The 12169-nt window shown below is 39.2% G+C and overlaps 1 protein-coding gene across 1 annotated transcript in view; it reads right to left on the bottom strand.

The window, feature by feature from the left end:
- VIPR2 (vasoactive intestinal peptide receptor 2) overlaps positions 1–12169 on the bottom strand; it is a 65270-nt gene that overhangs the window by 50643 nt on the left and 2458 nt on the right. Inside the window, exon 2 of the mRNA XM_075419749.1 lies at positions 11338–11440. Within this exon, the coding sequence (XP_075275864.1) occupies positions 11338–11440 (103 nt within the window). The remainder of the gene's footprint in view (positions 1–11337; positions 11441–12169) is intronic.

The raw sequence follows: 12169 nt of genomic DNA, 5'->3' as shown, positions 1-12169 counted from the left end.
GTCTTTTGTTTGAATTTTTCTATTCACATCTGAGAAGAGCCTGACTTCATCTTCTCTATAAGTCCATTAGGTAGATGAAGACAGTAATCAGATCACTCTTCTCCAAGATGAACAAACCCAGCTTTCAGTCGGTCATTATATGCTGCATATTCTAGTGCCATCTCCATGCTCTCTGCTGAGCCAACTGATGGCTTTCTGTACACAGGAGCCCAAAACTGGACACAGTGCTGAGATGCAGTCTCACAAGAGCCAGAGACAGACAATTGCTTCTCTTGGTCTCCCAGTTTGCTAACATAGCAGAGTATACAGCTAAATCTCATCTCCGTAACCATGCACTGCCAACTCCTGTTTAAATTAATAAATTTCTAAAGCAAGCACCTAAAATGAGTCAGAAGAATTTCATCCTAAAAAATGCTTATTTCTTCCCAAGAGAGACTGAAGTTGATTTAGCTGCAGAATATAGAGTGTAGGTACCTGTCTTCAATCATTCACACCCTTATTTGCTTAATACTGTGTGACTAACCTCAGCCCGTCAAGTCCTCCAGCCACCTGAAGAGGACTAATTGTTTTGGTTCCTTCAGTAACTTTGACTCCTAGACCAATACATTGGATTCCTTCTGTTAGCCTTACCTTAGGGTAAGGGAGATTTACTTAGGACTAGGAGCTGTGAAAATGGCATTCTTTTTATCTGTACTCCAGAGTTGGCTGAGAAGTTCCTGTACCCATTGACAATTCACTCTTTTCAGGCTTATGGCCTTTACCTCTTGAATGAGTGTTTTTATCAACTGACCCAGAATGTAATATTATTTGAACTCCATAATAATTCATTTTTTCCTGATGATCCTACAGAGTGTGTCCCTTCTAGTGTATCTGCCCCTGCAACTGGTTCATACATTTCTTTAAGAATTAACTCATGAGTGTTATTCTATGCTGTTCTACCTGACTACCTGCTAGTCCCTCCAGCAGTTGTGGATTTTCTTTTAGCATGAGTAATAATATTTCTGAAGTGATGTTGACTTGGCCATGTGTATATAATTTAAGAGGTTTACATCTGAGCAAGTCATCTTCATACCCTTTGAAGTCAATGAAACTTCAACATGCTTAGGTGCTTCCCGAGTTGCTGTACTGGATTAAAATCCAGTCCTACATCTCTATGATGCAACACCAGGGCTTACGCAAAGTAAAAGAATATTTACTTCAGCCAGTTGAAGTCATGCTTCCTTTCCAACTGATTTTAAGCCACAAACAACAACAGCAATGTGACATACAAGACAAAGAAACTATTTTTTCATCTGCCAGCACTCAGAATTATAGCGACAAAATGCAACTCTTCTGACTTTGATGGATGTACTGCCTGAGCCAGCATAAACAAGCCATCGAGTACACAAGAATAATTAGCATCTTGTGCGACTTCAGACCTTTGTAGTTCATACCCGTTTCCACTAACAAGTAAGAGCTGAGATGAGTCATGAAAATGTTCACGTACACCCTTAAAAGCTGATGACTTTCACAAATTTTCCCCTTTGTTGAGTATACTCTCTGTAAAATGGTGGGTTTGCTACAGCAATCTGCAAACAGTTTGGAAGCCTTTACAAATTTTTGCTACACTGCTGTGTGGACTGGGCTAAAGTTTTGCTAAAAAGGCAGCTGAACAACATGGACTTCAGAGCTTGATCAGCACCTTTTCCACAAAAAAATCACAAAACTTTTACTTCAGCTTCACTTACGTGAAATATTGTACAGAAAAACAGAGGTCCAAGTCCTATTCTCACTAAAATTAGCCAACACAATTTGTATCAGGCCCTGAAGCTAGCTTGCAGGAAGAAAATCAGTATACAAGTTTTTGACATTCAAAATGTTACAAGTCACTAATGTTTTCCGGGGAATCCATTTTTTTCTTTTTTTTACCTCAGTTTCTACTCAGTGTTTTAGGACCTTACAGGCATCTATAGCACAGGAGAGAATGATACTTTTTCAGACTCCCTAAATCAAATAGATGAAATAACAGAAAAGACGTATGTCTTACCTCTAGACTACATTCAGATGCATCAGCAATCATGAGAGTGAAACTTCAGTGGCTGTCATCAGAATTCCAAGAAGAACATTAAGCCTCAATTTATGTATATTTACAGGCTTATTTATTACGGTACAGGATAGTTGAGAAAACTGCTGAAATGTCCTGGAGGTATTTATAGTCACTGAATGACTACAGTGTGCTTCTGTTTCTGGTGCGCTGCTAGAGCCTGTTAGAAGTACATCTGTTAAACAATATGCACTTTTCTGGGCTTTCAACTCACACCTTTCCTCACTTCCCCCTCCTCTTATTACTACAGATTTTTGACAATATTGCAGTTATATGCTTTTTTCTTCTGTTAGCAAAGCATACCCTTATGCTGAGGTGGGATACAGTTAACAATCTTACTACATTTGCATCAATTTGTCTCTTCCACCACAACAACATATCTCTATTGCACAGCACAAGCTTAATTGTGCACAACTGAAACTAGCAATTAATTTCCCACCGATTCTGGAAATTCAAAATGTGGCACATCTGGAGACCTTGGTGAGTTTCACAGGTCTTCATGTAGCTACTGCTCTTTACCCACCATAGTATTCTTTTACAACAACAATGACATCTGAATTATTGTCAGAGGGTGACAGAGCATGATTCACTTCATTCTAAACCACAAGAAAACAGGCCAGATTAATTGTTCCCAACAATTGCCTGTTTCTCCACAGTGACTATATAGCAGCCTACAGTGCTATAGGTACCTACACTGTTGGAAAATGAAGGTGGGATAAATGCTATGTTAAATGAGTCTCTGCACATAGAATATCTAGCTTGATCAAGCTTGATATTTTATTCTCTGCTCACTTACTCTCTACTACTCTCTATCTAGCCATTAATTCATTCAGTGTTAGGATTTCTGGACTGTCACTGTTTTAGTTCTAGTAACAATTCTACCAATAACTCTATAGAAAATATCTCACATTTTAAATAAAACTTAAATTGCTCCAATGTTTATTTTATCATATTTAAAAAAATAAATTTAAGTACCCAGAAGTATTTTAATGTACATTTATATCTTTTTATGTTCATTCATTAATTTAGTCTCTGTTTGCATCCAGCTTCAATAAATTCTCAAGCCTTGAATGTTTTTGTCCTTTCACCCTGATGTGTACACATATAAAACCAGCCTAGCTCTTGATCTGCCTTAGCTCCCCAGCTATTCCTGTGCATCTCTACTACTATACTCTTTACCTCCTTCTTTACCTATTAATAAAGCTAGCAAAAAAACACCCAAAATACCATAGGTTCTTCATCTTTATTTCTGTGTTGTCTAGAAGAACCCCCCTGCATCCTACATATAACAATCTCTTTTCAACCTCTTTATTTGCATCATTTATTTCTCTGGGGCATCATTCACAGCATACCCAAGGAAGCAACCAATCTTCCCAGAAAACCTTTGCTCAATGACTCGCTCAAAAGTGTGGCCACGGTGTCACGCCTCTACTGCTCTTCCCTCCCATTCCTCCACGTGATATTGCAGATGCTACTCTTAGTTTCAATGAGATCACTTACTTTATTTGAATGTTTGGACTTTAATGCTTGTGATGCATTTGCAGATACTTTACAGTGAAAGGAAACGTAATAGACTATAAACTATATTTTGTTTCTCATTTTTTCAGCTTACATAAGTATCGCCATTACGTTCCTTGTCCTGCTGGCTGAGATCCAGTCTCTGAGCAACAACTTTGCTTACCCACCTGTGCTTCTTCATCTATAACAATGTGTAACACTGAGTTTGTCCTGGAAGTTGTGTTCACACATCCGTCTCACCCGTACATTCACCACCAGGTGGCACTTTGCATTAGGATTTTAAAAATGACAATTCGAAGAGAGGTTTAGCGTTTTTTAAAATGTCTAGGCATGCATGATACATAAAACAAAGAGAAAGTGCTTTGAAAATCAGCCAGAAAGTTATCAGCTACTCCAGGGTTTATTTTTCAAATGGGGAAACATTTTGATTTTTGTACTCGACAAAGCAGAAGCAGTCTCACCTCTCACGGGCAAGGTTTTCTGGACTGTAGGTCTGAACGCCGCAGCATGTAGTTTAGGCTGCATGAGAATTTATGAATATATACAGACTAAAATTCTTCCTGCATTTTCACACAAGTCATAAGAAAGAAAAGAGGTGCTAGAGAAACTGCGAGCTAACAAACTAGGAGCAAAGCAAACACACAGCAGAACTGTTTAAAACAGTAATAGGAATAAGACAGTAGCAAGCACACTGTTGTTCCAAGCTACTTTGCTAAACTTATTTGCCTTCTACTTTTGTCAGGGCCCTGAGTGTACTAACAGGCCTCAATGGCCCCGTCCAGCCTCACGCCCCTGCCGAGGCTCCCATCTAAGCTCAGGTCTGGGCCTTCAGCCATGTTGTGGGTGCACGTGGCTTCACCCAATCCACCACCATGGTCCTGCCCGCCCATCCCGCGGCAGTGTCTGGCCCGGTTCCCCGCACCAGGCCAGACCCTGGCCCCCTCCTGCAGGCTGATGTCCCTGGCTGTCCCCACCCCAGGGGCTGTGCGATGCCCGGAGTTGGGGTTGCCCATGCCTGCCTTGGCTGGAGTGGAACGGGCTCTGCCTGCCCTGCCAGGCCCTGCCTGCCCAGGGGCCCCCAGTGCCCCTCTGCAAGGAGCTGCCGGCCTGCAGCGGTGTGAAAATGATGGCAGTCGAGAAGCAACTCGACAACAACAATATGCCCATGTTGAACTACAGCACTGTTGTGAAACTGTATAAAGTGTATACAAGCTCTGATTACTCAGAAATACTCAGCAAACATAAATGTAAACTTTTTTAATTAAAGATCAACAAAAACTACTGATGAACAGCAAGTAGAATTTGGGAAGTCCACAGTCTACACCAGATTTAACTAGTTAAACAGAATGACAAAACCAGTAGAGTTCACCTCATATTCCTGCAACATGTTTGCAGTTTATGGGTTTTTACAAGCCAGTCCTATTAGCAGGAATGGCAAAAATACTGCTACTGAGACTTTTGGGGTATTACTGGCTTTTCACTGCATGAAACACTTCAGAAGAAATGCCTCATTTCCTTGCTGAAGCACAGTTTCCCATCAGAGAACCAAGAACCTACATGCCAATTTTATTTTTTAATGTAATTTACATATTTTCAGGGTACTGTGAGGAAATATGGAAGTTGCCAGCTAAAAACTTTGAAAAAAGCTCTCTGAAAAAGAAAACAATTTCCATCCAAATTTTCTACCAAGTAAAACCTGCTTTCCAATTAATCAAAATGTTATTTGGGGACAACAGCGTTTACTTTTGTATGACTGGACAGCACTCTAAACATACCATAAGAACATCATTTTCTATTATATTGGAAGGATATCCATAGATGTACAATCTAAAGTGTAAGAGGTACCTTCATCCTCATGTTGCCCCAATTTAGACACGCCATACATTCTTCATAAAATACCATTTAATATCAATCTCCTGTTCAGATAAACCCCACTACAAAATATTAAAAGTTTGTGTAAAGTATTAGGACCGTATATTTCTGTTAGTCTGGATTATGTCTAACCCACATGCTATTTGTTGTATTAGTTGGAACTCTTTGAGTGCTTTGGTTTTCAAGATTTGCTTCCTTGTGGTATTTGAACTTTGGTTGTCATGGAGAGTAGAATGCCATGGCCACAGCTGTCTTGATCAGGGCTCAAGCGCAAAACTATGCGGGGCAGTATTTCTTTCAGAATCTTCTGAAAAATACAATAAATTCACTTATGGCTGCGCACTTTCCTTTTTCAGGGCTCCAAATGCCATTTATTAATGTCTACTGCTGAATTTCTATTTACCTTTGGGGAGGGGTAGAAATTTCAGACCTTCAAAGTTGTAGAATGTATCTGTGGCCACATGTTATTTCTCTTCTTCCCAAGAAAGTTTGTTGTCACTCTTACTAACCTTTATTCTGTGAGATTTGAAATGAGGCTGATCAGGACATTTTCTTGGTCTTTGCCATTAATTTCCTGTTGCTCATGCTTCAGTAGGTAACTACACTTCCCATACCTCCTTTCATTCAGGGTTCTTTCTCACCTATCGCCCAGCCTCCCTGTAAGACGAGCCAGCTCCGCCTCTCTTCTGCCCTCATGTAATTAAGGATAACTTCCACAAAGCCCAGATGTTATCCAACACCACAAGGATGGACAGTTTTATGTGGTGTCATTAACAATGACACTTCAATTAATGGAAGCCAAAACCAGACAAACATTCAAAGCAACCCCTCGTTCAAAAACACGTGAACCAAGAAGTAGCAGCAGGTCCGCACCACAGCTAGAAAAGCAGCAACGCAGAGATTCAACAAAGCTAAAGTTGCCCTGCCAAGTGTTACTGGTGCTGCATGACAGGAAGATCCATGATTCCACTATCTCACTTAATTCTACCTTTAATGCTACCTTGGATAACTCTAAGCAACACTGCAGTCTGAACTACTGACTCATTTTACAGAGAAAACAGCTGCAAAACCAAATAAAAACTGATCGAAGACGTTGTAGAGATAGGGAGGACTGAGAAAGGCAGAACCGTATCAAAAGAAAGGCCTCATCTGGCTTTGTTCAAGTCTCCTATTTACTGATGCGGAGGAGAGAGTGATCATCAGGTTGGCTTAGTTATACTCACAGTCAGTCCTTCCTTCTGCGCGATACAGAGCTGCATGTGTGTGTGTTGACATGCAGAAAGAAACTTCGCAACTCACGGAGTTCATAACAAAATTGAACTAAACGTCAGTTTCCCACATAAGTGTACCTGTGGGTTTAGAATGCAAAATAGGCACCTTTCTTACTGGAGAAACAGCCTGAACAGCAGAGATTAGTTGGATAAACTAACTTCTGGACAACTTGCTGTGGGTCCAACATCTGAATATTCATCCCACTCTTCCGAAGAGCCTTCAGAAAGATGTGGTCTGTTTTATCCACAACATTATGAGCTTAGTGCTGGAATCACTGAGTGAAATCCTACTGGCAGTCTAATTTGGGAGATTAGATTACAGAGTGAAATTGGTCCCTCTTCCTTTAAATTTATGAATAAGTGAGAGTATCATTTTGGTAGTCCTGTCTGGTTTCATTTCCCATTACTAGCTGCATTATGAAGCCTCTCTTTGAGAGCTTTATGAAATTCTTTCCAGAGCCATTTCTCTTTCCGTCTACATCTCTTCCTCAAAGTTAAGATGCCATATCTAAAATTAAAAATGTTGTCTGGCATATGGGTCTCACAAAAACACACTTTGGACAGCAAAAACCAAAAGGACTTACTTAACCGTGCAGCCACTCAGTCCAAAATGAAAAAAGAACCGCAACCTAGACTTGATTTTTTGGAACTTTCTGTTGTAGAGCCCTGTAGCTATTGACTGAGTTTTAACATTTTTGACTACAAGATTTCACTTTTCATTTAAAGGTGAACAGAAATGAATCGATTACTTTATAAGTTAAAATTCTAAACACTGAAAAAAGACAGAAATTTGCAGTTGGCCATTTTTTATGTATTTTTCATGACTTTTATTGGGAGCTTTCTATTTTTTTAAGAAGACTACCCACGCGTAGTAGGTAAAAGATAAATTAGTGTTTTCCCACATGGACCTCAAAGTCTCTAGCTATTATGAGCTATTTAGAATGGAATTAATCTGCCCTCTAAAAATGACAGTGCTAAAAAAAAAATCCTCTCCTACGCTTCCAGCTAAGGTGCATCTATACTTCGGGTGTCAAATTATAGGAGGAAAGAAGAAAACAAATGTGGATGGAAGCTAATACAGTCTTCATAATGTAAACAACTAGATTTGCTAGAGTGCACTACAGAGAGGAAGACACTGCCACGGATCTTTGGAGAGTGACCTTCTTCCCTAAATGGAACGCAATGCTCTCCACTGATGGAGGAGTATGTGCTAATGTCTGAAAATCCCCCGAAGGGTGCAAAGCAGGAAGTCTGGATGTCTCACAGCTTGACATTGGCAAATGAGCAGAATTTAGACAAACTGGGTTCTGTGGTTTTAATATATCCTTAGCATTGTTTAAAGGATATTTACACAGTATTTATACAGTGTTTCTTTTGCAAAACACACTGTTGCTTTATGAAGCCATGAAGTGAGCAAGTCCTTCACAGACTTCATAGTCAATGATTTTAGGTCCACTACACAAATTATTCAGTGAAATTCTTCAGCCCATGTTATGAGGCAGCTCAGGAAAGATGACTATAACATCATTTTATTAAGTAAAAAAGAAAAAATATCACAATCACCTTTAAATCTTTCCTTTATGTCTCCCTAACTGGGAGCTGAGAAGTATTAGATAAGGTATTCCATACATATTTACCATCTACGCCAAAGGAGAAACTGCCAGTTCCATAAAATTTGGATCCTTCCAAATTCAGTAGCTGAGCACGGCAGCCAAATTCTGGAGCATGTTACACAGAGGTGTGAAGGCTTCTCAGGTGCTCAAGAAGTTAATAAAAAATTTCCACTGATTTTGTAATGGAGGCACAAGCCTCCAGTGGAAAATCTTAGTGAACCTTCATTTCACTAGATTTCGTTATAGCTTTTGTGAGGCAAGTAGCACATACCAAAGCTAGAAAAGTGTGACAAGGGCTGTACAACCATCTTTCCCATTCAGGAAAATGTGAAATAGGTTTTGTGGATTTATTATAATGAATTATGTTTCAAGTGTACTACAAGTTTTAGGTGTGGACCTAGGAATTGGACTAGTTCCAGCTTGCCAATTTCCATTAGTAATTCTTCTTTATCAGCAGTCAGTGTACCACCACGACAATCTGCAAGTCTCTGTTCAAAATACTCCCTACATCTTTGTATGAATACAGATAGTTTATTAGGAAAATAAGGACACATAGAGAATGGAAATTTTTGGAAATGCAAATACATATATTTAATGTAGGCTCTTCTGAACAGGTTCTTGGTAAAAGTATCTGTAACACAAAACATAGGATAAATCCTCCTATAACATTAAGTATACAGTTCTTAAAGGCTCATTACCACAGGGGCTTTATTCCAGTCTCCTACAAAATGGATTTTTCCTTCGTTTCAGCCAGGCATTCAATTAAATGTATAAATCCTTCCACTGCTGTGTTATCACTACCTGCAGGGTTGAATCAACACTGTGAGGAACACTGTCTCCTTCCAAGACACGAAGTTCTTACACAGCAGCTTGCCTTCAGGAAGCACCCTTCTTCTGGTGAAAAGAGGCTGTGAAGAAAATATTGACAGCAAACTTCGTTCTTCCCCTAGGGAACCCAACACAAAACTGGTGTGCATCACAAGGATACCCTTGCCCAACATCTGGATCACAAAAGTGGATCTTGAAGAAAGCTTGACTTTCAAAGCCGTATAATAGCTATTAGTGAATTTATTAATTCAAGATCTAATTCATTAAGCTGGGCTAGTAATTATTTCTCCATCTGGCTTCACACTAGTATTATTTATGTAACAGCCGTCTCTCTTCACCACTCATGTGAATAAAAAAAAATCTAAATGTAGATGAATTATTCCAGTAAGATTTTGCTTGGAGAGATATCCATGTAAATTATTCACTGTTATTATAATTTTTCTAATTACTGATCTGGATTAATCAATAGGAGAAATTATACTAAAATACAAACTGTTGATGATCCTTTTAATTATTTTATTGTATACTAATTGATATTAGAGTATGCACTGAGGGAGTTTTGTATTTAAATCAAGAAGAGAGGTGGAGAAATCATTGTGAGTTGGGACTCCTGTTTATGCTCAAAGGGCACTGCAGATGGCAGGTCCTTGAGGTACCATAATCATCAGAGCACATACAAAACAGACCAAATATGAAAAAACAAATACACTACATAGCACATAGTTCAGTCAAAGGAAAACAACCGCACTGCAGAGCTGTAGTGTTCCAAGCAGTTATTCTGAGACACTACATACCAGGACTACCATACCAAAAGGCAGGACATCGATAAGGCTTAGGGCCTTGTATAACTAATTTGAAATTAAACACTTCCAGCCACTTAATGATCATTTTACAACAAAAATTTAATTACTAGGTTTATATTTGACATTGCTTTGTAAAAGCCAAAATTGTATTTTGAACTGAAAAATGTTCAGTTGCCTTCAGATCTAAAATTTCTTTCCCCTTTTTCTCTGTTTCACTGAAAGCCCACCCTTCCCTCCAATATTTTGCATGTTGCCAGAGGAGCGCTGGGCAGGTAACGTACACAAATGAAGCACTCTAAGAAGCACTTTTACCTTTTCACCAGTAGATGAGTAGAGACTGCCTTCAGCTCAAGTTCTGGCACATGGTTTTCAGAAGATAACTAATCATAAAATATTAATCTGTGATTCTATGATTAATATCTTTGTCATTAAAAAATAAAATAAATAAATAAATACACACTTCCAGCTTTCCTAAAAAACCAAAAACTTTTAACGAAATTCCGCCCTAGCTACTTTAATGTTACAGATTTGCTTTTCATTTGGCTGTCTGGATTTATCTGTCGCCTTTATATCTTGCTTGCTGAGCAAATGGCTTTACCAGAAGCTCCAACTTACAAGAAAGATGTCATTTTTTTCAGAATCTTATTCATAATTTTCACTCCTATGAAAATGCAACAAGGAAATCTAGTAAAATCTAAAGTAAACAATAATAAACTACATGTGCTCTTCCTTCTCTCTTCTATTAAATTAGAACTAGCCATATCTGTAGCTCTATATTTATCTTCCTATGTAGGGAGAAAATAAAGACAATAAAGTAACAGAGAGAATTTGTTTTTTGAATGTAACGCTACTGTCCATTATTTCCTTTGCATGACTCTGTGGTACTCTGGGGGTGAATCTGATCTTCTGTCTGAAACATCTTCTGCCTGGGAAACCCAGAGATCATTCCTGCCACTGGTACTTCACTTTCAACCATAGCTAGAGAGACATGCTTGGATCCAGGGCTTTCAAGTTTTCCTCACACTTGTTCTTTCTGCTGGTCCTGTCACCACCAGCCTGCAACTTCTCTGCCAGTCAGAAAACACTAGCAGCAACAGCTTAAAACATGAGAATGCATCTGCTCCCATTTAGCATTCTACCCAGTGTGTGCCTAGCACCTAGCACACCTCTCACAACGTGCTTGCTGCAGCTGTACCTTTAACGCAAAATCTGCCTAAATTCTAAAATACATAAAATTATAAGCACAGTACAGACAAATTCGGCAACCGCAACCACAACAGGAAAGAAGGTAAAGGGAGAAAATCTTGTGTGCTCCAGTTGACTCTACATTACAGCTTATCCTTTCTTACCTTTGTAGTCCACTGGCTTTGCATTCTTCAGAAGTTCCATGCACCTTGTTTCTTCCTTGTGAATCTCCAGCTGGAATCTGCATTCTGGATGGACACCATTCACCTGTGTCAAATTAACAAACAGGCCAGGGTCTTGAAACACCAATTACAATGCTTTATGAAAGATGCAGCTACCAATAATGAAATCCACAACCGGCACTGGTTTTGCCTCAGCATGTGCTAGGCATTTTACAGACACAGTCATTGCCCATTTTAGTTTCTCACACATCGACTGTTCAAAATAAAATGTTAAAATAAGCATTCACTGGCTCCTTCCTGTAGTATTTCAAGGCCATTTGTCATTTACAAGAAAATATTTAACTTTCTAGTGCATTCACCTATATCGTTTCGTGAGACTTTTTCCTGCAGAAAAACTGAGAGCTAAACTGAAGCAAGCAAGTAAACACATTTGCTTATTTTTGCTTTCATAGTAAGTGACAAAGCTGAAAGTTTAATACGAATCACAGAACATGAAAACCGATCAAAGTGCATTCTCTTTGACATGGTAAATTTTGCTTTTCTTCCCTTTTCCACCATGTGTATTTTACCTCCTGCAGGCCCCGATTATTTGATTCAAGCAAGTGCTACACAGGAAGCATACCCCACTCCTTTAAAAATGAAAGCACTATTGCCTTTACTCGTTTATAGCCCTGCCCCCAGTTCCTTGGTTTTCAGAAAAGCTTATTTACATCCATGGGAAGAGACGGGGATGTAGCAGTATTTGGGAGAGAAACAAGACATTGGGAAGGTCTACTGAAGTCCGTTGGATTCACAGGGGCAGACAGAGCCCAAG

Source organism: Opisthocomus hoazin, chromosome 4, assembly GCF_030867145.1.
Source record: "Opisthocomus hoazin isolate bOpiHoa1 chromosome 4, bOpiHoa1.hap1, whole genome shotgun sequence".
Classification (NCBI taxonomy): Eukaryota; Metazoa; Chordata; class Aves; order Opisthocomiformes; family Opisthocomidae; genus Opisthocomus; species Opisthocomus hoazin.
This window is presented reverse-complemented; position numbering and strand designations above follow the sequence as displayed.